The following is a 26,493-nucleotide window of genomic DNA, read 5'->3' on the forward strand; positions in this document are numbered from 1 at the left end:
CTGCAATTCGCTTTCATAATTCTTGTTCCTTTTAACAGGTCCTGGGCGCTGCCTGGCCATGCTGTTTCATGGATACCTGCAAGACTCGTTTGTCGGTAAAATGAGATTTCCTACTATTCAATATAGTCATCGCTTACGCTACAAATGCGATCCACAAGTCTTCGAGTAAATATTTATCCTATGGCGGCTTATCACGATGACAATGGGCGCAAAGTTGTACAAACAGAGTTATGAATGGAGTTGAGATCTAGAAACGAACCGACAGGCTATGAGTTATTGACGTCTATGGAAGTTTCGATGACAAGAACGTGGATGATGGCACGGTCGCAGCCTAACGATTACAAGAAGTTCTTTGTAACATATCACCATGTGATGACGTAGTGCAATCAATGTGGTGATATGTGTCCAACCACCTTGTGAGGTAGGGAAGGAAATTCCACGAAACAATGTTTTTCACTTGGGCTTTCTCATAATTGTTTTGAGTGAGTTACGTACATGTTCCTTTGCTCATAATGGATATGACAGAGTGACGACAGGCGACGCATTTTTCACTTGGAGAAAATACAGGTTTGGAGAAAGAAGGTGTTTTGTTGATTTCGTTAATTTTCGTGATCAGCGTGCAAGCCCTTGCAGAGATGTGGGCGACTTGTCACAACGTGCTAGCCTTGGGCATCAATCAAGTTTCAAAGCACGCGCCTTGTGAAGTCCCGGCGTTTATTCACATTTTCCTCTTCTAGCGTTTGGATGGATTCTTTCTTTTAGTAAGTGCAGTTTTTAAGAAATGCTGAAGATGAGTCATTTTGCCGGTAGTTTGGCCAGTTTTAACACATGAAACAGTGACGTCAAAATTATATTTGTCTGAGACCGGTTTGTCACGTCTTTAAACGTTTAAATTTGTGAAAATTATTGTGACAATGAAAAAAAATGTTAAAAATCTTAGCATCGTTTAACATGAAATTTTATGACATACGAGAAGTTGAACAATTTGTTTTTGTTGTTCTAGTTTTCTTCTTTCCCTTTTCTTTTGCGTTATTAACCGCACGGATACAACATCATCATGCACGGTGAAGGATAAGATCGACGTCGTCATTCTCATCCAACTCAATCCCCCCTTTAACGACAGCTCGCCAGATGACGTGAAACGTTTCATTCGTTTGAACTTGAAGGATTTCCTCATCGGCAGGGATCACATTCGGGTGAATGCGAATTGCAGATTGATTATCAGTGTAGTTGTAAATAACTAGCCTTGACAAAAACATATGAATGTACGGTTTGTTAAAAATAATACAAAATAGACAAAATATCTAGTAATCATACAAAAACCGTAGACATCTATTTTTTTTACAAATCTTTATTGTTATGAATGATTTCAGCATTTTTCAAAAATATACAAAATTATCAGAATGAACCATTGTTGTACGACGGCGCCACCTAAACATGATTTAGAAAAAATAAAATAATATTTGTATTGTAAGTAAACGACAACTAAAAAATGAGTAAACGACAATTTATTGTTGATACGTGCGCTAATGTTTTTTTTTTTTAAAAAGTGTTTCTAAAATAATTGCCACTCAAATATCTCAGACCCATTAGTATCAAATGCATTTTTAACATGTGATCTAGTGAAACTTAACGTTTCCATGCTTTCGCTTTGTTTGAAAATGAGCTGAAATTTTATATTGTAAACTACATTCCGAACTAAATTAAAATAACTCTTTGACATGCTTTTCCAGGTAGCAATGTTGCAATTCGCTCCATCATTTACTGTTGAATGGACGTTTACTGAGCACTTGAATAGAGCCGACTTCGAGGATTCTTTGGCCGAAATGCCAATCCAAGTAGGTGGGGTTGGAACTGTGATGGGATCTCTCATTTTCACTGTGATGAACATGTATAAGGCGGAATTCGGCGCAAGAGTTAACGATCCATCTGTAAAGAGGGTGAGTGTTTTGAAGAGAAATCTGAGAGTTTCCAAATTAAACAAATGTCTCTTCCCAGATGACTGTTTAAGTATGATTGTTATACACTGTCAAAATTTAACCTTAACTTTAGTGATTTAACTTTGTGCCTATAGTTCAACAATGGTCCCCGCGAGGGTCTGTTGTTATTTCATATATGTTATGCCATAGCCTATATCCATTATGTTCTGCGATGTTTATATACTTAACTATATAGGGTCATTTGCAAATCATAACGCGAAGAAAATTTTATTGCCGAATATGTATTGAAGTTTATATTTAAAACGCGCCACGTATTGATTTACAGTTAGTTATAGCGATCACCAACTCACCGAGCATGACGGAAGACCAGTTGGCCGCCATTGTTTCTGACTTTGCTCCAAAGGGAATTGAAATCAACATAATTTGCGCCAACGTTTGCTGGGAGACGGTGGTTCCCCCGATCAACGTGCGCCGCGGTATCGGTTAGTTTGTATTTAGAAAAGTTTGTATCACATTTGTAGTGAAATGCAGACAGGGCACACGGTTTCGACTAGACAGACAAACACTTTTCTTCGCGGTAAACGTCGATACGTTAGTCACAAAACCAGGTACAGGAATGAAACACTGTGAAGCACACACACAAGAACTGCTTTGAAACAAATAGTGCTGTGACCTGCGTCAAGTAAATCATGTGCAAGCAAATAATTAATGTGACACTGAGCTGATAGCACTATTGGTTTCCATATTCTTCCACTTGTCCAAATCCTAATGTGATAGAAGTCGAAAGCAGTGTGCTGTCTGCAGCTCACTTATATCATGTCTTGTTTGCTTCTATAGATACATTGTTTCACCATGCGAATATCAATACAAAAGATATATCTTGTCTTTTTTGAACGAGGCGTTTAAACTTAGTGATACACACACATGTCGAAATAATTGGTTTGCGTGATCATATTTATTAACATTCATAGAGAAATGATGCGCGATCATTGCCCTACCAGCATTTCCTGCTTTACGTCGATCCAGTTCCATACGATACTACTGCTTATTTGTTTGTAGATGGCACCAGAATTGATACATCACTAGCTGCCGACTTAAAGAAGACATATCACTGCGACCCGTGTTATCCTGACCCGTGCAATGGACAAGGCGACTGCGTGCTCCAGCCGGACGGTTCACATGCGTGCCAGTGCAGAAGTCCCTTCTCCGGAGACGCGTGTCAGGGTGAAGTATTTGGTTTTCCGATTGCTTTCTCACAGTAATTGTACGACTTTTTGAAGGCGCTGACGATGTGTCAAAATGACATTTAAATTTCAAAAGATATATAAAGTTTTTTATACCTGTCTTCCAATGTTTCAGAACGTTTGTTTGATTCATTTTGCGAGGCCAACTTGAATAAGTGTAAAAACGGAGGGTCTTGTATGGACGGCCCGCAGGGTTCATACAGATGTCATTGTCCTGCTCGTTGCAGCGGTTTCCACTGCGAAAAGTGCGGTAGGTACCTATTAGTCGTTTTTAGGTAGAGGTTTATGTAAGTAAAATATATAGTTTTAACTATTTAGAAAGTTTATGTGAAAGTCCACATTTTAGGGTAACATATTTTGCATTTTTTTCTTGAAACTGAAATCTCTTAATGCACAGAGAGACTGATAATAACAAGCTTTATCATTCAAATTTTGTGAAACAATGGGATAGAATTAGTAGTGCGACACAACTGGATAAGTAGATAGAGACGCTGGTGACAACTCTTTTTGTGCGGTAGTAACGTTGCACGCACGAGTTATAGTTTTCATACACTTAACCAGATGACCCTGTCGACGACGGCCAGCTGGCCTGCATCCCAAACCCCTGCAAACACGACTGTTTTTGCGTACCTTCGTGCCAGCACGCGGACGGTTACTTTTGCCAGAGTGCGAACGGCTTCTTTGGAAGAAACTGCAGTATACGTACGTTTGTATTATAGTGGATTGTTAATTGATGTAGAGATTAAGATGATGTTTGTCTTCAGCTGTCCCAAACATTGAGTGTGGAAATCAGGAAATCGTGGTTACAGTTTCGGAAGCGTTTGTAAGCGAACTTGAAAAGGGCCTGAGTAACACGTACGTATATGTGTCTCCGCGTCCCAAAGGAGATGGGATTGAGTTCTGCAAAGGTAATTACACCCGTTTTGTGCTTACAAACAAGGTATACATCTTTTTTAAAGTACTAGGGAGCGTGTTCCCTCATGATAAATTTGTGTATACTTTTTTGTGTAATAAGACTGCAAAACATAACAGTGCATATGTTGGCCCTGGCGCATGGAAAACGATTCATAGCGATAGTACATATACACCTACAAAATACACAACGCAGCAAACCTAGTCGGTGACGAATACGTGACAAGGATAGCTCTCCCTTTTGATGACTGCTCCATGGAAGAGTGGGTGGATGAGAAGGACGGAAAGATCGTTGTTTCAAACCGTGTGTGGCTGGAACGATACTCGAATGAATCGTGGAGCATGCCGATCCCAGCTGTCAGCTTTGAATGCAAATACGAGCGAAGTTACGCCGTCGTGTCTTCGCTAAACCCTGAGTAAGAAACAGCTTTCTTCGGCAACAGCAACCGTATATCAAAATTAATTTCTTGTTGAGATATAGAATATTTGTTGGCCACAGTTCATTTAATATTAGTTACTTTAAATGTAATTCAATTTTCACAAAAAAAACTTTTCACCAAGCATGAAAGTGAACGTTGCGAAAGATCTGTCCCCAACTGAACCTTACATTACAGGATGAATGCCATGAGACTTCAAATCCGAAGTTCGGGTCGATTTAACGCCACTGCGCAAATGTGCAAAGTCAACCGACAGTGTTCAATGACATGCCCTGAAAATCTGGTGGTGCGCAATGAAGCAGTTTATACAATAGGACAGTTTATCCACGTCAGAATGAACGTGTACGCAGGAAAGACTCGGGAGTTTCAGGTACGTCAAACGCCAATGGGCAGCACAAAAGTGTTTAATATAGGTTATTGCGAATACCTGTAAATTGTTTCATATCTATTTATTTGTACACCTTGCGCAAGGCGGTTTTTAGGTAGAATGTCACCAGTCTTACTCGATAATAATGCATGTTGCGTAAAGTAACCCATGTACCCAAACGCATTTGTTTCCAAGCTCCGGAAGTCGACCGTCATCTTGACGGAGGCGAAACTGACTTGCAACGAACACTCGGTGTCGCTAGTGACGCACGGCTGCCGCACTGCGGTACTTCCGACGACAATCAGTATCGACAAACCCTCCGACTCGGTGTGCCTGTCGTTTCAAACGCCTCGCTTTAACAGCTGCAGCGTGTTTTTCGTAAAAGCAACCCTTCGGATCACAGACAATCGTGATATCCAGGTAAAGCACATACACATATTCATAACATACAAATACAAACTGCACCAAGTGAGGAATAGAACCATGTAAAAATTTCACTTTTCCTTTGCAGGAGTGCGAGGACGGTCACGGGTTGAAACATGTCACAAGGACGAAAAGAACAATCGACCAAATGCCACCGGGCGAAGTTTTGGAAAGCATAGAAGTTGGTCCGATCTTTCTTCGTGACAGCAGATTATCCACATCACAGTCGGTGCACGTTTTGCCTGGTATCCCCAAAACAGGCAAGCATTACGGTTATGAAATCAACACCGATTTTAGTCTTTCCAACGTGTTTTGACTTCTTAGGCTCGATTTGATCAACTATGATTGTTCTGACAATTGCTTGTCCGAAAGTGTTGACTTTTTACTTCACAGGTTGGACGCCCTTCGCAATTACAGCATTGTCCTTCCTTATTTCGTCTCTAGTGATGTTGGCTTGCCTTGTTGCCTACTGCATTTCCAGACGAAAATAACCTTTTTTTTCAACTTCGTGCAACTTGAGCGCATTTTGTTTACCTTTCCCTTCCTGGCACATTAAACACATTTATTATCGTACGGAGTGGTTTTGTCAGCAACAGCTGTCGGCACAGAGGTGCAAATGGATTTGAAATGCACGGGTGCATACGGGAGGAGTGCGGCTCGGCACTGGTTCGCACTTGCAGCACAGAGCACTTGCAAAGTGGAGGATAAATATGTACAAGTACTTTCTAGTTGCTGTTATGTTGATTTCGACGCTTTGGGTGTCCAGTGAAAGCAAAGACCTTTACCGACGGCTTGTACAAGGTGGGAGTGGCTGCCGTTTAGTATTTTTTACAGGCCAGTTTTTTTAAATAAATAGACTGATCTTGTGGCGTGAAATTAACGTACTCTATTTTCCTCGAAAGAATTCAGTACGTTAAATTATCCCAGAAGTTCAGTCTATTTTAAATTGTAATATGCCTGGCAACAATAGTAGTACAACAGTTTTTTGAAATTGTATACACGTGATACAAGAAATTAAAATATCGTTCTTTACTGAATACGTCACCCTAACATATGGCTACACTAAACAACAAATCTATCGTCGAAAACTTGCTACGCAAAACGTCGAAGATTGCCGTAAAGTTTATTCTATATAAATCTGGGGGCGGTGACGATATTTGACAAATAACAGGTAAATGTACGTGGTCGCGAGCCAGATCCGGTTTCACTTGGAAAGAAGCGAAGGAGGAGGGATGCAAACTGTGCAGCTGCGTGGAGAGGAAGGGATCGTTGTGGCAAATATGCAAAACGTAAGTAGACGTATTTCATGCGGACAAAAATATGAAACTTGTCATCACGAGAAACAAAATTTTACGACAGTTTCGCAATATGAAAAAATACACAACTGAAGAGTAAAATCCAGCATAAATAACATATTCTTGGATTTTTCGTTACTACGATCGATTTGCAACGAGCTGCTGGCTTCTATTCTGTCAAACAACACCTTATACCGAGGGCACACGAGAAGTTAAAATGTTTTGAGTGGTAAACAGTATTTTCGGGCTCTAGCAAAAAAAAGTTTTAAAACATGCAGTTTACCAACGAACGTGGGTGTTGCCAATAAGGTGGAACAACACCACCCCGTTTCAAAAATTCACACACGTGGCGATTGTGATCGCGTGTTACCAACGCATAAAGCGCCGAAAGTAGAAAACAGTTATTTAACAAACTTCCCAACTCTGCAGAGAACCAAGACCGACCGGCTGGACAGCGAGCTGTAAGGTGGTAAGGAGGGGATGCAAGTATTTAGTTGTTCGACATGATAATCCACGACGAAAGTGCAAGGTGCTCGCTTACACCACCTACCGGTACACGATGTGGGTCGACGATTTGTTTTAGATTGCATCAATACAAAGTTTTTTGACTTGCGCGTTATCATCTGTTAAAGTTTATCGGACTGCAGTAGGGACCCAGAGGCAATGATTTTCAGTGTCCGATCCTCCATTATATTACAAATTACTGCCCATGTTTTTAAGAAAAAGGAAACCATCTTGTAATACAAGTAATATCCCTTTACCAGAGTACGTTTGACGCGACCAAATCACTTTGACGGTCATGTTAGCAGCTCAGTGTCACGACTGAGGTCCTGAAGTACACAATTAGTTTGGCGAACAATGACAAAGGACAAAACGTGTTCCAGCAGCGCATCAATTATTTTTATAGTGCAGGTAGATTGAGAGCAGAGGCAAAGCAACAGTCGAAAGTGCACTTTTAATCGAGTCAAGCCATACACGAACGAGCGGCGTACAGGCACTAGACGTGGCCACAATTTCTTTGTACCAGCAAACGAGGCGAGCTGCAATCAGACAAGGTGGACGGCGGAGTGATTTGCTAGCCTCTTGCGTTGACCGTGGATGGAGCTAACTACGAGCAAAATATAAGCGGTTTGGCTACAACGCATCATGGGTGGTGTTTGCGGCGCGGCGAATGGACAAAAAAACGAGGCAAATAGACAGTGCGGTAAATGTGGTTTCATACAACCTGACACAAAACAGCAGTGGCTACATGCGGAATCGTATAAAAGCATGTAGTGGCTACACGTATATAATATAATATAGCATGCACTGTTTTAAGGGCTCTGTTACATTCTTATGAATATTGTGGCAGTCGTGAAAGTATAGGTTTAGCGGGGTATACTCATATATGGGTGTATTGGTCGCATAACGAATAAGTATGTCCTGTGTGGTTTCGTGACCTTGGGAGTATGGCCACTAAGGAGGGCTCTGAAGTTGCGTTGAATTGGAGAACGCAAGTACAGCGATTATCAAAGTCAAATGACGTTAGGCTGTTTTAAGCTGCGTCGGATCCTGCAACGGCGGTGGTTCATCTTCCAATCCCGTATAATCATCTCCCTCGATTCCGCATCCAAAACTCGGCTTTGCGTTCTCCTTTGCCGCGCTATTGTTGTCGTAGTCGGCACGGTCGCCGCTATACTCTTCCACAATGCATTGGGACAACAGCGGCATGCTCACCCCGCGTCGTATGTCACCCGTCAACCCCAGGGTGTTCTTATCCGCCATCTCGCTCATCGAGTCCGAACGGTGACGACTACGCGCTAACCGCGGTTTCTTGCATTTGTGATGGTAGACGAGGTGTTTCGAGATCTTCAGTTTCACGCTCGATCCCGGGAAACTAAATGTCCGTTCCCTCTCACGCGGTGCGACTCCACCTTCCATGTCGGGAACCAAATCTCCTTCCTCGCTGCTGCTCGTTTCGCTGGCGGAACCGGACGGATAATCGGGGGCGGTCCCAAGTGCAAGATGCGAGTCACGGTCGGGTGTAACCTCCTGTTGTTGATAATATGGTGAATTTAAACAGGGACACAGTTATAGGGTGGGTTGGTGGTAACAAAACGCTTATATTTCTATGTGTTAACACAAGTTAGCATTATATTATCAAAATCAAATCTACGAAAATAAGCGCCATTGCCAGTAGTCCTTTCAGTTTGTTAAATTAGTTTTACAGTCAATCGCCAGCAGAATGACTGAACTTGAAAAGGATCTCCAGCAATTTTTTTTGTCAACAAACGTTTATTTTCAATCCAAACGGCAAAAAACAACTCGTATACATCTTTACAACAAGAAAGAAAAGTTGGAAACCTGCGTCCTTCCTTCGAAAGAGCAAATCTACTGGAAGCTTTTTTAATAAAAAACGGCAAAGTTGACGGGAGGAAAGTTCAGAACGCGCAGTAAAAGGAACCCAACAACATTGAAACACATAGAACAAAGCACTTGACATCACAGCGACCTCGCGGGAATACAACAAATGAACTGACTATTACACTCGTACTGTGCACACTTGCATGGGAAAATATGCAGGAAGTTGGCGGCGAATGCGGAAAGTGTAATGGATAATACAAAAAGCATAGTGCGCTCAGTAAAAAATTTTTGTTTGAGAATTGACCAAAAATATCCAGTTTAAAACAAAAATACAAAGTGCTATTTTTTCTTTTATTAAACGCGGCCAAAGATTGCGTAGTAAAACATGTTGGGTCTGATGAAGACTTGACAGAAAGAATCAAACGTTATTATAACATCACGGAAATAGCTGGACTTCGCTAAAGTCAAGTATTTTGCTGTACACGAAATATACACAACGTTACGTATGATAAAAGAACAAACATAAAACGTAGGAGAGAGAAGGATATTGCAAGGGACAGGCGCGTTCAATAAATTAGGAAAAATAAATATGGTAATATTCTCTATTTTCTTGAAAGCGAAATGAACTTTAACTAGATGCAGAAGAGCAAAAATAATGGGAAAAATTCACTGAGTCGTGAGAGGCATTCGACCAACAGAGGCGGCTTATGCAATATATGGCAGGATTGACCACAAGGACATTGTGCATGCGGGTCTGGAATGTTGGAACAAAAGCTTTAGTGTAATGTCTGAACGATGTACTTGCGTCCGAAGGTTTCTTTCAGCGCCAACCATTCGCACACCTGCGCGACAGAGCATCGTAACACAATGCGTATGTTGACAGCAGACACTCACAACACTCACCTCGCCGTTACAGGAGAGACGCCCAGCAAGGTCACGTGACGGCACGACGACGCTGGTTGGCTGCGAAAACAAAACACACAGGCGGGAGTTAGACCGGGGCGAACGAAATGGAACGCGGGCACCCGGGCTTAGGTGAACTTGAATAGAGGTTTGTGGTAGGAATGGGCTTAGGGTGGGGTGTCCACAGTTCCATTCCGGCCGCCCGACCTGTTTAACTACCTCGCTGCGGCGTGTTTTGCGTGTGTGCCGTAACATGTTTCAAGTTCACCTACAGTCCCGGACCGACTATTTCCAGAAAGTATTCGTACTACTACAAGTATGACTTGATTGGTGTTTGATCAAAAACAGGATGAAGGCAGAAGTGCAAAGGTTATTATCCAACAAAAATTAGCAGTTTTTATCGATTCCTATCTTTCAGGAGGTAATTTTTATTCATAGTTTGATTTGTGTCGACCTCGTGACGTCTATTCGGTAAAAAATCACGTTACATCGCAAATCTTCACCACAACAACTTGACCACTACATCTCATCACCATACCCGTCGCGCTAATCTGTACTTGGTCTGACTGGTTCGCTGTCTGATCTCTCATTGCTAGGCGACCTGGATGCCATGAATATGGACGACAGCGACAGCAAGGACTCCACGTCTCCAGGCAACGGTGACGTTTTGCCGTCGTTAAGCATCGCACGCACCACGCTCGACCGCTTGCGCATGAGGTGAACCATATGCGACGAGGCGGTCTCGTGGGAAACCCACGCTCTGTGATCTGTGTCGCATATGCGGCAACGTGGGTTGGCATCTACGTTGCTGTCGCTCGCTTCTGCCTGTTGCTGCGCCCAAGCCTTTAAACGGGAAGAAATTAGGGATGCCTATAGCACACATGCGCGAACAAGGTGCGTGTTGACGGCAGCAGAAACTGTTGCTTTATAGACAAGCTAACGATACTTCATCTGTAAATACATCACCTGTTGATAGAACGAAGGCACTTCGCCCACGGGGCAAGTTGTTGGGCAAGGCAAGCCGTGAGCAATGTTTAACACAGCATATGTTCGATAATTAAGTTTAAGTCTGCAACCTGTCCGCGCCAGTAAATCAATTCCTGACCCGCTAGCTGAGGTGAGGCCCCGAGCTCGATAAATCGATCATTCTTTATACGCACAATGCCTTTGAAAGTGGACAAAAGCATAATGGGACGCACGCTTATATGATACAGAACACACGCCGGCGTCTTGTGTTACCACTATAGGCCGTGCGAATGCTGCAAACATGCCAAACAATAGGAACACGACCCGTTACACACGGCTCGCTAAAATTAGAAATATGTGTAGGTATGTCCCCTACCTCTGGTTTGGGACGATGGGTGTCGACAGCCTGCGGACCGATTGGGAATCGTTCTACCTTGCAGCCGTATGCCACAGGCGTAAGCTTGATGACCGTATGCAGCGGGCATTCTACGTACGGCAGGCATTCTGGCAAAAAAACAACACCTGATCGTATACTGTAAGGCCTATATGGATAGTTTCCGTGTCACCATAGCAGTGTATGTAGCAAAAACAATAGGTCAATAAGCGCGAGTGTGCAATCCGCACGTGAAGTTATTAATAGTCAACTCGCCACGTTAGTCCTTCAGGCGTCCTTCATGTGTCAGCAGCTCTTATATCACGTATTGCAACGACACGAACATCCTGTTTATTCGGGCGTAATACTTGGCGGTAGTCCCCTTAAATTAAACCTACCCGCGGACTCGTCAAGGTAGTAGGCAAGAACACAACGCATCACGGCCTGGTGGCAGATAACAAGGACGTTTTCAGAGCGCTCCATTTCCTTTGAAATAAACGCAAGGGTTAAACCAAATGTAGTTTCGTTTGTTGGAGCTATCCAACTATTTTTCCATCAAAAAGACAAAATTAAACAATGCAAACCTCCAATTAAACGCCGTTCTGCTATTATTACCGTTTCACAATGTTCGGTAAATTTCGCTTTGGGCGTTTTCGGTTTCGTTCACAGAAATGTGCTTGCAATTTTAGGCGCTGAATTATCACGAGTTTAAATCAAACGAAGAATAAATGCAAACATGTTATCGCACAGTCCTAACAAGAAATCAGCTTATATTAGAAACATACCATCATGACCGGCTCCAATCGCGTCACAAGATCGGAGTAGGACTGCAAGACAAACGTAAATTTAATTGAAACTTCCGTGCAACACGGTATACATTGATCGCTACCTCGCCCATAGGGTATCGGTAGAAGAATTTGTCCTGGTCGCGCAGGGCAAACTCTTCAGGGAAGTTCTCCTGGATTTCGGCGTAGGTCATACCCTCGCACACACCCTGTGTTACAAACATGCGTTTATCGACTGTTCCAACGTGTTTACAACGTTTTAATGTAGTCGTGTATTATTAGTTTTTTTCGATCAAAAATTTCGGTGGGAATATATTTGGTGGTGAGAGGGTTTTAGCAACAAAAATTCCGTGTTTTGGACTGCCACAAACGTATCTGTCCACAGTAAAGCGTAAAAAACACAAACATAGCAACGTTTACAGACAAAAATTGACAAGCATAAATGGGTCAACTCACAGCACTTATTTCGTTCAACGCCTTCCACTTTTCGCAGGGAGCCGATATATGTGCGGCTGTTTGGCCTGTTCGTTTCAACTCACTCGTCCACACTTTCAAGTCGCTGATGTTTTGTTCTTCAATAAACTTGCCCAGGCGTAGAGCGAACTATGTATCAAGATAATGTACGTGTGTTTTTGTGTTGTAAAAAACTTGAAATTTGCAATAAACCCAAGCAATTTATGAGAAATCAGTTCATTACAAAAAAAGACATCATTCGTCAGGTAACATATAGTGTAAACTTCTTTTCTATATTCTTATGTATTCTGGTGATTTTTTACAAACCAATTACCAACCTCTCTTCCACTGCTTGACAGGGATGCGTCTCCTCCAATTCTTCCTTTCAAATTCATCTCACTCTCACCGTGCTAAAACACACATTGTTCATTGTAACCCATTCAAAACTATAAAACTGCTCTATGAACATACTCGACAAAGGTATATTGATCTTGGTGCAACGTGGATGTTCATGAGGTAATATACGATGCGACTCTGGATATGGTCGGCCACTCTGTTAACCATAAACCTTCTCCCAACATCAATGATTTTGATGTAAGACAGCCCCCTGTGTCACAAGTTACAGTAATGTCATCAAAAAATACAACACATATCATGTAAACAAGTCTGAAACTATTAACACTTGCTACAACGAAGCAAGATATCTGGGCAAATATGTATAGTATTTGTTTTTATCAGGTATATATCTATAATAAATAATTGTGTGTCAAAATTGCATCCTACAAAATATTAAAAATTACTTTATTTATGCTGTGTAGCTTAGGAAGCACACTTACTCATCACCAGTTGGGTCTATGGTTTCATAGCAATCTTTATAATGTGAGATTCTCTGCTTAAAGTCTGTCATGGCAGCATCTGGATCGACATCTTTGTAATCTGGACCATTTACCTTAACTTCAGTCACATTCTGTTCCACAACTGTTGGATCATCACAGATCGATTCCACAAAGAAAACCTAAACATCCTTAATTATTCACTGGCATTACTTGTCAAACATATGGACAGATGGGCAACTTACACGGAAGCAGTGGATTTCAGCGAAGTCCAAAATGCAGTTACGTCTGGTGTTAGTTGTGTTTGTTGCGTCGTATACCTACAGTTACATCACATTTTGTGTCATTTTATACTTCATTTGCTACGTGTATAATAAACAAGCTTACTGCAACCATCCCTCCTCCCTTTAGGTATTGGCACACATCATTCAATGCTTCCATGGCACATTGCCTGTAAGACAAAACAAATATTATGAATAGCTTTTCAGGTACACTCCAATACACTTGAAAACGACATGGGCAGTAACTGTTGAAATATTAATGACTGTGTAGACTGTATGATACATGCTTATTGCTAATACATGAATAATGCAAGAGTAATTAACAGTAAATGCTGGTCCTTACTTTCTAATCTTCATAGCTTCCTCATTGTCCGGTCTAAAAAAGTCATGTGACTTGAACTTAACAGTATCTCTGCGATACTGGCCAACATTGAATACTGCATGAAATAGTCCAGGTTAATATTTTAAAGTCAACAAGAGTGATAGCTGTTACAACAGTCACACCTTTTGTGTTAATTCCAACCCAGTTTAGGTATCTTGCAAGTTTCTTTGCAATGTATGTTTTTCCCCTGGCAGGCAAGCCCACCATAACAATTATGGTTGGACTGGTGCTGAGCTTTGGTCCACATCCTACAAAACAATGTAAAACATAACAAAATCCGCAGCACAATATCCAATACCAGGGGCAAAAAAACACCTTGAAGTTAAAAAAGAAGTTAAAGCACCAACAGTTTTTTTTAAACAAACAGACAACTTTATTTACAAACAACTTACCATCAACAATTATAGGCATAATAGCTTAAGAAACAAGAAAACAAAATAAAGTATTTAAATATATAAAGTCTGGAACTAAACACAAAATTGACAGTTATTCCTGAATTAAAACAAGCTACAACAAAATTTCAAAACTGCTGTCTAATATATTTTTAACATTGGACAAGCAGTCACACGTGACCTACTACAATCACTCTTTGTTTAATTTTTAGGCAAAGCTAACAGCCTGGTTCAAAATAACTAGCAACTCACTCTTGGACACTTTTCTGTCTGAAACTAAGAACTTACGCAACTACAGGAAACGAAACGGCACACGAGGCCGACGTTCCCATGCCCCTCCAGTCATCACTATCTGATTGGAAAAATTTCCACCGCTGCGATATTTTCCACACGCAAAATCGATCGTATGACTCACAACCACATGCGCCTACGGTTGGTACCTCCCGATCATGCGAAACAACCTATGTGACTGGTTGATAAGGTAGCCTGCCCTTGCCCTGGTGGTATTACATCCCATATTATCAAGAAACTTTAAAATGCTTGCGGCAGTTCACCAATAGACTTTGAACCAAAAATGCGTGTTGGGGGTATCTTTTGTTGTGCCCAACTTCAGAAAATTAGATCCTCGTGAAGCTATATTTGTTTTTTCGAGCCCCAGGCAGCGCGTTGGCGCACATTCCAAACGGTTGTTGAGGATCCCATTAAAAAAGCACGCACTACACACACAGCAAGCAACGGTTAATCACAATGGCATTCGCTACTACGAAGTGCTGATTTCCCTGACTCAAGCACCAGGCAAGCCACGCGCATATGCCTTGCACGCGGTGATCACGCGCTCAAGTCCTGACCGAGTAAAAAAAACACAAGACCACGTTGTGGCTGTAACTTGAGCACAAAAGCGTTGGTGGAAATGTGAAGTCAGCAAAACCGAGTGTCCAGGTATGTATGGCATGGACCATGTTTTTAAACACGACACGTTGGTAAATATTAACAAACGCCGGTGCGGTTGAAAGGACAGAGTATGTTGGTGCCGTGTGGAGTTTGAACTTCGGCCAGAAAAACAAGTCTGTCGGTGGGTACTGATAAGATATATGGCGTAGAACGTATATCTCATGTAACTTGTAATAGGCAAGGCCAATGACAGATTAAAATATATGATATTGACATGCGGGTAGGCACAAAAGCGCATGGCACGGCTGGAGACAAAATCGCATGGATCCAATCTGATTTTTAAAAACGAGAAAAATTATACGATCACATTCAACATAGCAAGTGTAACGGGCGAAAAATTAAAATTTTCAGTCACGAATGTCGTATTCAATATTTTTGACTAGTCGCCCCACCATTATTCAAAAACGTGTGATATTGTTCGGTGATAGACAGTTTTAGACGGACTATAGTCACGAAAGTGCGGCTCAAAAACAGTATGTAAATAGCTCGTCACAGGTCAACAGCCGTTAGCATACAAAGACCCTTTCTGCACTAAATTATTCACACTGAGAGACATAACATGTTAACAGTTATTTTACCACTATGCATCCGAATAACAAAACCAGACCCCCTGTACGTTTTTATCACCGCAATAAAACAGATGCGTAGAAGCAGACCGAAATTGGTAAGTTATTAATTAACGTTGATGTTTTTTCGTGAATGACCTTGCCTTCTCTCAGAGCCAAAACAGAGAGGAAAAGGGCCACACGCGGCTCCGGGGCCATATATTGCCGACCTATGCTTACAAGGCTATTTGGAAGTTGTTTGTTCTGGGCTGGTAAATAAAAAATAGAATGCTATATCTTCAATCAAGTTGTTATTTTGTGTTTTTCGGAAAAAATATATATACAATAAATCTCAACCCACTTTCATTTTAATTCAGATAAGTTCCCTTGTATCAACATTAAAATAAACTTGTGTCGCCAGCCATGATGTGTAAAAAAGCCTCCAGAAACGGCAAGGTCACCAGCAGGGATACGCCAAAACAGAAAAGATTTGGATTAGGCCCTGCAGCCAACATGCGGTCGAATCTGGTCCGAATCCGAATATGTCATGACGTCATAAATTTACATGTTGGTCATAAAACATAACAGCACCATTTATATTTTCGCCAAAGCGACATAATTTTATTCTGATGTCATTATTTGTGCGTTAAACTTGCCAATGCTTAACTTCGCACTATACCATTTTCGTGTAGAAATCCTGGCGACAATGCGAGATTTTAGGCATCGTTGTTTGAATTTTATTCAAAAACAAAATTTAGGATTCGAAGTCAATAATCCGATTCGGTGACAATATTTGTAACCGGACGAATATTAAAAAGTACCGATTATTCCACATTTGGATTCGGTCCGTCACATCCATAGTTACTAATAGCTTCCTATTCAGATAAAGTCATGAAAAACTATGCTAATGGTTGTGGGATGAAAAACTTTGTCTTTTTATTGCAAGAAACAAAAATATGGCTTAAATCCATTGGTGTTAAATTTAAACGCGAGCATCTACCGTCACGTCACGACTAATCGCAGCCATGCGGCCGCGCCGCTAGAGGACACTAGAGCAGTACTTTGCAACCTTTTCCGATTGTGCTCGCATAAGCTTTTGTGCTTGCGTAAGCTTTTGAGTTTGCGTCTTTTGCCCAATTGTTGTACACTGAATTAAATTTTGTACAATAAAGGCCCAATAATGTGGAATTTTTTTACTGGCAATGTTAAAAGCCAGTTCGACGACATTTAAATAATAGTTTTTATTAGTGATACACCGAAACAGCAATTTTTTTATTCGGCCGAAACCGAATATTCGGCCGAATAAACCGAAACTAATTTTGGTATCCATCTCCTCAAACGCAATAAATTTAAACAAAACAAGTGCTGGATTTGATCTGATCATATCATACAGCTTTTTATTGGCTCTTGAAGAATGCTCTACCAACTGCTTAAAGTTGATTTTTATCATTTCGATGACAATGAATAAATAAAACGAACACATTCGTACAGTTTAAACAATGATTCTAAATTATACTAAACTTTGCATACCAGTATTGCATGCAATAAAAAAGTTTCGGTTTCAGCTGAATTTTGCAAAAATATCCGGCCGAAACCGAATAATTATAAAAACCTTTAGTTTCGGCCGAATAAATTCGGCAAACCGAACTTTCGGTGCATCCCTAGTTTTTATTGAACCCCAGTAACCCTGCGTGTTTCATTCAACCTTTCATTCTCACCGAGGCTCGACGTGAGGAAACACTGCGCCAGAGTTTGCATAAATATCAACGTATGTTTGTGCAAATCACACCATCGTATGGTTTGAATAACTTTATCACACGGGTTGCTTGATCAAATGTCCTGTTGTTTCAATGCAATGTCTGGGCTGATTCTTTACACAAAAAGTCAACAATCAGTCATTTGTACATTGGTTCCTTTAGATTAGAATCAAAAAATATTTTTGTCCAGGAGCGGTTCAGCAACATACCGAAAGGTAGAAGAAAAAGCATGTAATGCTGTAACAGATGTCATTTATACATAGGTGCAAGTTAAACGTTTGCTGACGTCAACCAAACAAAATGTCGTATCCAAAAATATGTCTCAGCTTTGCCAAAAAATGGTCGTTTTTAGGATTACTAGCCCGAAGGCAAACATGCTTCAAGCAACGCAGCTTCTCGCACAATTGGTTTAAGGCTTACGTCGTATAGAAGGTAATCGTCATGTAATCGTCGCCCAGTAGCTATTGCCACCGAAATGTTCCCTATAGACAGTACAAAATTATCAGTCACGCGCACTTACGCAAGACCGCATATTTGGAACAATCGTGATAGCACACAAGTGGGACGCATATCGTGTTTATCTGTAACATAAACAAATCGACGCCGGACATGATCCAATTTAAGCAAACTGACCATCTTTGCCAAATCGCTCAGTGAAACGATGCCTGTCAGGAAGTTCCTATTATACAGCATACATAAACAATCTTTGACCATAAATTGACGGCTTTAACACAAGTTGAAACCTCTAAAAGGTTTCTTTCCACTCACACTAATTTACCATGTGTCATAAAACCTAATATTGGGAGAGTGTCAGTAGCATGAAGAAAACCTTAGAAGCATAAAAGTTTATGCAAAGAGCAAATTTCAAAGTGAGGTAAATCGGCCAATCAATGCATGTAAATTTGATTGCAAACTTTGTGAAGAAATTGTTTGTAATTGAAAAGTGGAGCCTACACAAAACTTATTTCGAACTACGCAAAGTATCTGCTACTGAATAAAATAACTGTTTTAACTTGTGAATAATTTTTTTTTGAAGAAGTTGTTTGTAACTTAAACATTATTGCTTAAAATTTTTCTTTCTTTGCCCACTGCAATAGATAGAAAACCAAAATAAAAAGGGAAAAATATTTTAAACCTATTGAAGTAACTATTTAATGTTGTTATCAGGCTAACATATTCCATACAAATTTTAAATTTAATGAACAAAATATGTGATCATTGCATTTTACAATAATGTATCAGAGATAATTCCTTTTAGAACTGATGTGAACAAAATACCCAAAGGGTAAACTTAAACAAACTATAACATGAAAGTTCTGTGCCGGTAGTAATTATTCAAAGAGTGTTTCACTGTCATTGCGTGTTGGCTAGCTTCCTGTGCTGATTACCACAAAAAATGCTCTCATGAAATCACTGGTTATTTTAAACACAGCATACAATGGTGTCACTTATGCATTTACAGCTAAATAAAAAAATCAGCTTACCTTTCATATTGCACAATATGTGGAAAGTGTCTTGTCAAAAATGATGTTGGGCATTGGATAAAAAACACTCTTTGTCTTGGTTTTACTTGAAAACTGATATATACAATATAAACAATACAAAAATGTACCTATGCCTGCTTCTGTAAAATGTATTGAAGTTTTAGAATTATAGTTAAGAGTCATCATTTTTTAATATAATAGTATCAAAAACTTTATACTGTGGCATAAATAAAACACATCAATTACTATACATACCAACATACTGTGTTAGGGCACAAAGCCGTACCCATAAGTGCTCAGGAAAAAAACTCTCTCAGTGAAGCAGAAAATTACAGATTGCTTTCTATTTTTTACAACGTTTTTTGGGTCTTTTCTTGCCAACAGCGTAAGAAGCAATCAGTGTAATGAAATCCAATCCAATCCAATAACAATAAACAACCAAAAACAATCAGCTAATTTACGAAATGTAAAAATTAACAACTGAAGGCAGCCTTCGCCTTCGCCACATTCAATCACACCAAGCTGCGAAACGCAATAGCAGCAGTTTTTCAAAAAAGATTGCAACTACTCTGTACTGTAGCTGGCATTAGCAATATGCTCCCGGGCCCCACGTAGCGGGCTGATTTTATTAGCATTGTTCGTGTCACCAAAATTTATTTCATTTTGTAACTTTCCTCGAGATGTGCAGTGGCTCCTCTTTCTTACAAACAACTTTCAAAAACAATAATGTTTTTGATACTGTTTTGCACAAGACAAGTTTCTTAACAGCAGCCGCACATACATTCTGACTTAAATGGCTCTTTAGATTTCGATCTCATGAATGAAGCTGTAAAACTTTGATTTAATGGGCCCTGTTTGGTAGATTGTAACGTCCAGTCCTTGACTACTGGGTTTAGCCAAAATACGGCACAAGACTTCAAACGTTTTTTTTTTGTATAAAAGGCTCTGTCACCTAGCAATTTTGGTTGTATGAATATTGGGTTTCTTATAAAGTACGCGTTAATTGCTTGTGAAATAAAATACGGCTTCCAGCAGACATGAACATGACATCGAAATGTTTTTGCTTTGTGAGTACAAGGCCACGTGTAGGCAAGGGTCACACTTTTCAGTGACAATATGAGCCGTGATTTAGGCTTTATGCTTTTTGCTTGTTTTTATAACGGGAAATAGTATTGGCTAAAAAGACGTCCCACGTCAACTCAACTGGAAATTCTAACAACTCTGGTATGTAATTGGCTTCCTCAAACTTAACATTATGACAAAAATTTCCAAATTTCACACTGTGTAAGATAAAAGTATATTTGTGTGGTGCGCCACCACGACATATCTCTGACGCTCAAAATTTTGGATGAATAACGGTTTTTACACCGGTTGAAAAGTCAAAAACTTTTTTCAAACGTTCTTTTAATCTTCAAAAGCATCAGACCTTTGAAGTACACGCTTGTCACCAATGACAACCATGGGTGAGATGGGTGTATTCTTCTTGCTTACTCTAGGGTCAAACCTGCATTCGCGCCCTGTGCACATAAAGATCATAAATAATGTTTTTTTTAGACAAAATGGATCAAATGTAACGTTTAATTTGTGGTTTATCATGCTGTAAAATATACTGTATGTCCTGCATAATATTAATGAGCTTTATCTAACAACTTCTTTATAATGTTCACAACAACAAACTGTTGTCAAAGACAAAATAAAAAGTTAAACCTCTTGTTTCCTTGAGAAAGTTCATTGGTGAATATTTATTGGTCAACAGTTTCGACCAGGGATAAATTTGACTTATCTTGGGGGTATATTTTGTAACCAAGAAATTTCAGTGTAGGTTTTAACCGGTTATCTTTTGGCAAAACTATCAGGTACTTTTTCATTATTTCTTTGCTTCCCTGCAGTGTTTTGAGTTCAGGTATGTATTTCAAAACCTCACTTTACTTTTGCAACCATTTTGCAAAATTAGTATGTTGAAGCATTGGGGCATATTGGTAAAAAAAAGGTTAGGAACCTAGTTTATATATTTCAGTAAAATCCCAATGCTAGGGTTGTTTAACTGCAGATTGAACAGATCCAAAATTGCACTGTCTGTATCATCAGCAAAGATATCTCACCGCTTTTTGGTCTAATTCCTTGATCTCTCATCACACCAACGCGCCATCGTTGCAGTTTGTGGCTTCCAACTGAGATCTTTCCAACAACAGCAACACACCTCTCATCCACATTTATTTCCCTCCCAGAGGGCATCTGCAAAAATAGCAGACTTGCATTGACAATCCTGTCTGTTTTCTTACTGCTGAATCAGTCGCATGTATACTTTCACTATAGTTCGAATGCCTTCCTTGCGAACAATGGTACAGAAGTTGCCCGCAGATCGCGCAATTTGGGATCCTTTTCCTGGTACAAATTCCAAGTCACAGATTTTTGTGCCAGTCGGAATTATTCCAACTGGGTAAGCATCCCCATCTTTGAACTCAACTGCAATGAACAATAATAAAGGGAATGAGGCACTCTTCAAAGTTGCCTAAAGCATCTAAATATGAACTAGTGACTCACAACTGGGACCCACTTGGCTCACTAAGAGAATAAGTTAAAAACTTTAAATACCAGTGGGAAATAGGGATTGAGTTTTAACTGAAAGTTAGAAATGTGATAAAAACCTAGAGAGATTAACAGGTAAATATAATATGAAAAATTGCTTTATTGTAATGGTTTACATGAATGCACACACATTCCATTGTCACAACAATAAAAGATTTAGTTAATGGTCAGAGGGAAATGAGTGTTGATAGAATAGGCATTAAAGACCAACAATTTAAATAAATTTTGCAAAAAAATTCAACCTTTTAATCTCAATAATGTTTCAGAACAGAGTTGCGCAAGGACTTTTAATTATGAGAGAATACCATTAGGATGCATTTTTGCTGAATTTGTGATAAGATTTCCTGGTTTCATGCTTTCTGTAGCCATTATCCACCGTTCCTTTAATGGACCAACTACCAATGCAATTTGTCCAGCCCTGTTGTCATCATGGCGCACTTGAAGTACCTGTTGTTCACAGTACAAATGTGTTGTTACAGCATAGATGTGCCTAACCGGTAAACTTAAAATAGTATGATCTAACTCTTCACTGAGGGGATGCTGATTTATAGCAATTCCAGGTAATGGTATTCCAATAAAAATTTTAGTGAAAGTTACCCTTTCTTGATAATGGCATTTGGCTGACACTTCTTCAGCAGACATTCGTGAACGATCAACCCAGTGCCACACACGACGTAAACCCCCTCCTATTCGTTTCGACCACACTCTTCCTGGAACCATTGTGGCTGAAAAATAGTACATTTTGGGTAATTTCATATGCATATTACCAAAATAGTAACAGAGAACAACAAGAGTATGCTACTGATTTTTTTCTTGTAGTAAATTGATATTTTTACACAATCAATTATCAACAAAAGCATGGTTACTTGATCTTTCCATTTGTGCTGCCAAACGTCCTCCTGTTCTGTAAACTTTTAGCGGTTTTGTTGTGTATTCCTCCTGTTCCCACAGTTTAACAAGACGATGACCGAACCTTCCATGCTTATTGCACGACGTACTTAACGTTCGGTTTACGTCTACATTGTTCTCGGCATTTTGTAAAGTTAAGAGAAACGATGAAGTGTACACGTTCAAGTTCTTTGGTTTGAGTTGCGCGACCCGTGTGATTATAGAACGAGAAATGCCGCCAATCATCTTCCACAAAGCGAACTACCACATTGTTTCATGAAAACTTCTTGATTCTTTGTCGAGTAAGGGACTTTCCCCGTTCACAAATGAATAAAATTACGGAACACACAAAAAAAAATTTTCACGAACAAATGTAAGTTATTGCAGTTTGGCCATTACATTTATCACCACGTTAAGCCCCTTTAATTTTTTTTTGCGAAAATTGTTTAGTTGTAATGCCCTTGTTTGTTTGACATGAAGTAAGATAAAAAAAAAACTATTTTCGTTGCACGCATGGTGGAAGGTGGAATGATAGCGCACTCACGCACGAGTACGAGTCTACTCGACTGTGGTAAAAGGTTTCGCGGGTCTGCCACAAAATCGGCGACACAACCAATGTTTAGTGCTGCAATACCGCACTTCAGCAATTTAGATTATTTTATATCACAGAGATAGTTTATGTAAATATTTATTTCAAAAACTAATTTTGCATTTAAACAATATTAATTTATTTTCTATTCCGTATTCAACAATTCAAGGTTGCCAAGAAGCAACATGGATGGTGAATTGAAAATTAAGCACTTTCCATGTAATATAAACGACTCAATAGTTCACATACACTTGCTTCAACTGAGCCAAAGTATGGTATTGTGGATCAATCAAGATGGACACATTAAAATGGAAAACCTTGCTATGGCACTGAAGACTAACTTTGACAAATCTGTTACTTCACAGACAGTTATGGGTCCTCACTCCAGCAGTGCGTCCAACAGCTTGGCACAAAAACTTTGCAAACGGACTGGTAGACAAGTGCTAGTAAGTTGCAATCTTCCAGAAGAAGATGTTGAACTTCTTGCCCAGATTGAAAACAAACTGGTGACTGACCCTATACTTTTAAAGCTATTTAACACATAATGCAAAAAATCTGAAATGCAGGTTCAATATTGTGAGCCACATGAAAAATTTGCGAAGACAACAGGACATACACACTACTTAAATTGCTATGCTAGCAACAAAGGTCACAATAAAATGTTATTTAATAAAAAAAAGTTTAAACATAAAAACAGTCATTGACAATCAATATTGTCTCATCCGAAATCATGACAATGTTACCATTCGTGTTAAACGTTAGACACTAAGTTCTCACAAATGGCACGTTGCACAACACTTCCAAGTGTCTGTGGGCATAAATATATAAACAATAAATCATGATGAAGGCGAAACCGAACAAGAAAATAACTGTTGTTGTTGTTTCGTCACTTATTTAAGTAACTCTTCACTGTTTATGGGATACCCTCAAAATAGAATGAATGGCTGTGCTGTGAGCATATCGACTCATTGTATCGAACAACACCATGAATTTGCTTTCTTTGCCTGAAATATATAATAACAATTAAAAAAAATATGTTGCTTATAGCATAATATTTGTGTAGGACTAACTTGTTTGTAGAACATTTTTGATTGCACGCTTAAGTTGTTTGACTTTTCGACTAAATCATCCAGTTTTTCCCCTCTTTGCATCAGAGATTCCATTGTGCCATGCTGTAAATACAAGTTCAACACTTTGGAAACAGTTTTGTAGATTTTAAACATTTTATACCAGGATAATTTTTGTTTCATCCAAATCAGCCTGAACTCTTGTCATGGCATCAGCTTCTTTGGGGTTTTGATACTTCTGTATCATTGCAGGCAAACCATCATATTGAATGTGACTGGAAAAATACCAATAAAACACATATATCATAACTGCTTGAACAACAAAAAATATTATGCCTTTTCGTGGAAGTTATGTCATTCATAATGGTGTTTTTATTTGCTCTAGGATAGAGAAGACCTTTGTAGGAAGTAAAAAACATGCATAAAATTTTAGGCTGTAACTTCATAAAATGTCTTTCCAACTGCAGTTCAAAAATGTACTATTGAAACAACCAGGTTAATAATGTCTGATGTATCGGCATAAATTCTTTACATGTCAAGATGTTTTTTGGTGACCTACATTAACACTGAATCACCAAATTAAGTACAGATGCAAACAAACCATTTGGTACGATTATGCATCATAAGTTTTATAATTCTGTTGACTCGATATCCTGTTCAAAACTTACGCCTGTGCTCCATATGGCCAGTCTTTCGATGGAACTTTAGATTCAAAGTCATCACAAACCTACACACAATGTAATAGAATTGGATTTTTTGTGTTACCCTTTTTTGCCAATATTTTTCATCTTGTGAATCAACGATATCAGGTGATTTTTGTACCCAACTGGGTATCTTTGCACATCTAACAAATCAATAAATTACCTAAACCACTTCATCTGTAAAACTAAGCTTTACACACAAGGTTTTTACTCCAACATGTATTTGGCATGACAAGCGATTTGGCCAGTGCTGTTAATTGTTTAAAGTGTTTGTGTAAACTGCTAGCTGAGCAGATAATAAGCATGCACCTGGTCGGTGTAAATCATAACAGTAATAATTAATGCTTACTTTGCTGAGAAGTGTGAAGGCAACCCTTCTTGGGTAATCCTGGTCAGAAATAAGTACTGATGCAAGTCTGTCGTCTCGGACATATACATGACACATGTATTCTTGTTCCTTGACTGATTGTCTCTGGCCAGGTTGTGTTCTCTCAGTGATAAGTTGTGTTGTGAACACCATAAACTCTTCAATACTGCAATTAATTAAGGTAATTTTATCCAACTTGTTGCATGCATTTTTCGTTTATTTTCATGTATCACTATAAACGAAGTAGGCTACACTATAAAAAAATCATGTTGGTAACTTGTTTTGTCACAAAAATATTTGTGCTGTAACAACTTGTGCCCCAAAAAAAATATGTGCTGAAACAAGTTGTGCCAAGTTCATTGCTTTGTTCAATAATAACTTACCTTTTCCTCTGAAAGTAGTTGAAACTTTGTAAGTCATGTGACGCTGCAAGAGGAACAACCGTGGAAGGACATTTATAGAGAACACTCATAGAAAATATCTTCACCATTTTGGTAGTTATAAACTAAACCCTACACAAGCCACAGAAGTATGTTTATTGCAGTATTAGTTCAGGTTAAAATCGTTGTAACTTCTATAATCACCCAAACCTCACACAGCAAGTGGTGTCTGGTGTTGTGGTTTCAGGCATTTTACACATAGTTAACTATGATCTTGAGAAAACCGACTTTTATTCTCCTAGAAATCATCAAAATTAAATTCACACAAACATGGTCATTCTTCCAACACAACGCAACTGACGACAGTTTCCATCCCTATGATCACCCTGTCTGTATGTTGTCACTGTAACAACACAACACTAATTTAACAATGACGTCATGTTTGAGGTCGCATGATTTAACGGCAGATGCACGTAATAGTCAAATTATTAATTTTTGTTGTTAAATTAAAATTTATTTGTAGGGATCTTTATTTATCTGTAGTTTTCTTTACAGTTTTTGACTTCAATCGCCCTATTTTTTAATGCTGATTTATCCTTAAAATAAAGTACGTGTGCCTTGTAATAAAGTAAGGTTACCGCAGAGCTTTTAACCGGGTAGAAATGAATTTCATTTCTTAACATCAATTTTGTAGAATTCGGTTTGTCATAGTTTTTTAATATTTAATATAAAACGAAATTTTAATATTCAGTTGTTTCGCTTGCTTTAAGTCTTTCAACTTGCGCTTTCTTGACAGGTTTGATGTTGGGTTCGCGGTGATACAATTCCTTCATGTGCTTTCAACAA

At 39.3% G+C, this 26,493-nt stretch overlaps 6 protein-coding genes across 9 annotated transcripts; 3 read left to right on the plus strand and 3 right to left on the minus strand.

Moving 5' to 3' along the window:
- The first annotated feature begins 647 nt into the window (after positions 1 to 647).
- On the plus strand, positions 648 to 5,814 carry LOC145910258 (uncharacterized). Its single transcript, XM_082997322.1, has 13 exons — positions 648 to 761; positions 1,004 to 1,196; positions 1,734 to 1,944; positions 2,270 to 2,422; positions 3,000 to 3,164; positions 3,300 to 3,434; positions 3,746 to 3,886; positions 3,949 to 4,092; positions 4,293 to 4,512; positions 4,711 to 4,903; positions 5,096 to 5,320; positions 5,412 to 5,619; positions 5,717 to 5,814. The coding sequence occupies exons 1-13, from the start codon at positions 745 to 747 to the stop codon at positions 5,812 to 5,814; spliced, it is 2,103 nt and encodes a 700-aa protein (XP_082853448.1). The 5' UTR covers positions 648 to 744.
- Positions 5,815 to 6,033: 219 nt separating this feature from the next.
- On the plus strand, positions 6,034 to 7,274 carry LOC145889064 (uncharacterized). Its single transcript, XM_082979949.1, has 3 exons — positions 6,034 to 6,124; positions 6,495 to 6,612; positions 7,048 to 7,274. The coding sequence occupies exons 1-3, from the start codon at positions 6,034 to 6,036 to the stop codon at positions 7,199 to 7,201; spliced, it is 363 nt and encodes a 120-aa protein (XP_082836075.1). The 3' UTR covers positions 7,202 to 7,274.
- A 184-nt stretch (positions 7,275 to 7,458) lies between these two features.
- LOC145903562 (6-phosphofructo-2-kinase/fructose-2,6-bisphosphatase 3-like) lies at positions 7,459 to 19,202 on the minus strand. Of its 4 annotated transcripts, XM_082991680.1 has the most exons (15): positions 14,330 to 14,406; positions 14,060 to 14,185; positions 13,899 to 13,992; positions 13,662 to 13,725; positions 13,520 to 13,594; positions 13,278 to 13,456; positions 12,913 to 13,048; positions 12,780 to 12,851; positions 12,445 to 12,591; positions 12,093 to 12,197; positions 11,989 to 12,030; positions 11,602 to 11,689; positions 11,207 to 11,334; positions 9,865 to 9,924; positions 8,915 to 9,803 (listed from the first exon to the last, which is right to left on the minus strand). In XM_082991680.1, the coding sequence occupies exons 1-15, from the start codon at positions 14,346 to 14,348 to the stop codon at positions 9,738 to 9,740; spliced, it is 1,401 nt and encodes a 466-aa protein (XP_082847806.1). In that variant the 5' UTR covers positions 14,349 to 14,406; the 3' UTR covers positions 8,915 to 9,737. The 4 variants fall into 4 exon arrangements, with proteins under 4 accessions (XP_082847784.1, XP_082847791.1, XP_082847806.1 ...); XM_082991658.1 differs by lacking the exons at positions 8,915 to 9,803; positions 9,865 to 9,924 and adding an exon at positions 7,459 to 8,649; XM_082991665.1 differs by lacking the exons at positions 8,915 to 9,803; positions 9,865 to 9,924; positions 14,330 to 14,406 and adding exons at positions 7,462 to 8,649; positions 19,067 to 19,202.
- A 1,143-nt stretch (positions 19,203 to 20,345) lies between these two features.
- Positions 20,346 to 22,827, minus strand: LOC145907550 (large ribosomal subunit protein uL2m-like). Its single transcript, XM_082994918.1, has 6 exons — positions 22,522 to 22,827; positions 22,253 to 22,380; positions 21,961 to 22,102; positions 21,372 to 21,532; positions 21,169 to 21,301; positions 20,346 to 20,583 (listed from the first exon to the last, which is right to left on the minus strand). Exons 1-6 carry the CDS (start codon positions 22,787 to 22,789, stop codon positions 20,471 to 20,473), a joined length of 945 nt encoding a protein of 314 aa, XP_082851044.1. The 5' UTR covers positions 22,790 to 22,827; the 3' UTR covers positions 20,346 to 20,470.
- Positions 22,828 to 23,317: 490 nt separating this feature from the next.
- Positions 23,318 to 23,677, plus strand: LOC145889073 (proteasome assembly chaperone 4-like). Its single transcript, XM_082979958.1, has one exon. It carries the CDS (start codon positions 23,318 to 23,320, stop codon positions 23,675 to 23,677), a length of 360 nt encoding a protein of 119 aa, XP_082836084.1.
- An 11-nt stretch (positions 23,678 to 23,688) lies between these two features.
- On the minus strand, positions 23,689 to 25,800 carry LOC145897854 (synaptobrevin homolog YKT6-like). The gene is made up of 6 exons (XM_082986310.1): positions 25,651 to 25,800; positions 25,250 to 25,433; positions 24,868 to 24,926; positions 24,363 to 24,474; positions 24,203 to 24,304; positions 23,689 to 24,136 (listed from the first exon to the last, which is right to left on the minus strand). Exons 1-6 carry the CDS (start codon positions 25,755 to 25,757, stop codon positions 24,098 to 24,100), a joined length of 603 nt encoding a protein of 200 aa, XP_082842436.1. The 5' UTR covers positions 25,758 to 25,800; the 3' UTR covers positions 23,689 to 24,097.
- Positions 25,801 to 26,493: the final 693 nt, after the last annotated feature.

The sequence above is a fragment of the Ascidia mentula genome, chromosome 1 (assembly GCF_947561715.1).
Source record: "Ascidia mentula chromosome 1, kaAscMent1.1, whole genome shotgun sequence".
Taxonomy (NCBI): Eukaryota; Metazoa; Chordata; class Ascidiacea; order Phlebobranchia; family Ascidiidae; genus Ascidia; species Ascidia mentula.

Excerpts from the sequence above, each read along its gene's own strand:
- LOC145907550 (XM_082994918.1), bottom strand. The coding sequence starts at position 22,789 with ATGATTGGCGGCATTTCTCGTTCTATAATCACACGGGTCGCGCAACTC. Across the intron at positions 22,381-22,521 it reads AGCACAAATGGAAAGATCAA|CCACAATGGTTCCAGGAAGA; the intron begins GTAACCATGCTT and ends ACTATTTTTCAG. Across the intron at positions 21,533-21,960 it reads AGCAAAAATGCATCCTAATG|TTGAGTTCAAAGATGGGGAT; the intron begins GTATTCTCTCAT and ends TGTTCATTGCAG.
- LOC145910258 (XM_082997322.1), top strand. Across the intron at positions 2,423-2,999 it reads CAACGTGCGCCGCGGTATCG|ATGGCACCAGAATTGATACA; the intron begins GTTAGTTTGTAT and ends ATTTGTTTGTAG. Across the intron at positions 5,620-5,716 it reads TGAAATCAACACCGATTTTA|GTTGGACGCCCTTCGCAATT; the intron begins GTCTTTCCAACG and ends TTTACTTCACAG.
- LOC145897854 (XM_082986310.1), bottom strand. The coding sequence starts at position 25,757 with ATGGTGAAGATATTTTCTATGAGTGTTCTCTATAAATGTCCTTCCACG. Across the intron at positions 25,434-25,650 it reads AACTACTTTCAGAGGAAAAG|TATTGAAGAGTTTATGGTGT; the intron begins GTAAGTTATTAT and ends AATTAATTGCAG. Across the intron at positions 24,927-25,249 it reads CCTTCACACTTCTCAGCAAA|GTTTGTGATGACTTTGAATC; the intron begins GTAAGCATTAAT and ends CATTGTGTGTAG.
- LOC145903562 (XM_082991658.1), bottom strand. Across the intron at positions 13,457-13,519 it reads CTGAAATCCACTGCTTCCGT|GTTTTCTTTGTGGAATCGAT; the intron begins GTAAGTTGCCCA and ends AAGGATGTTTAG. Across the intron at positions 11,690-11,988 it reads GATTGGAGCCGGTCATGATG|GAAATGGAGCGCTCTGAAAA; the intron begins GTATGTTTCTAA and ends TTTATTTCAAAG.
- LOC145889064 (XM_082979949.1), top strand. The coding sequence starts at position 6,034 with ATGTACAAGTACTTTCTAGTTGCTGTTATGTTGATTTCGACGCTTTGG. Across the intron at positions 6,125-6,494 it reads TTACCGACGGCTTGTACAAG|GTAAATGTACGTGGTCGCGA; the intron begins GTGGGAGTGGCT and ends GACAAATAACAG. Across the intron at positions 6,613-7,047 it reads TTGTGGCAAATATGCAAAAC|AGAACCAAGACCGACCGGCT; the intron begins GTAAGTAGACGT and ends CCAACTCTGCAG.
- LOC145889073 (XM_082979958.1), top strand. The coding sequence starts at position 23,318 with ATGGATGGTGAATTGAAAATTAAGCACTTTCCATGTAATATAAACGAC.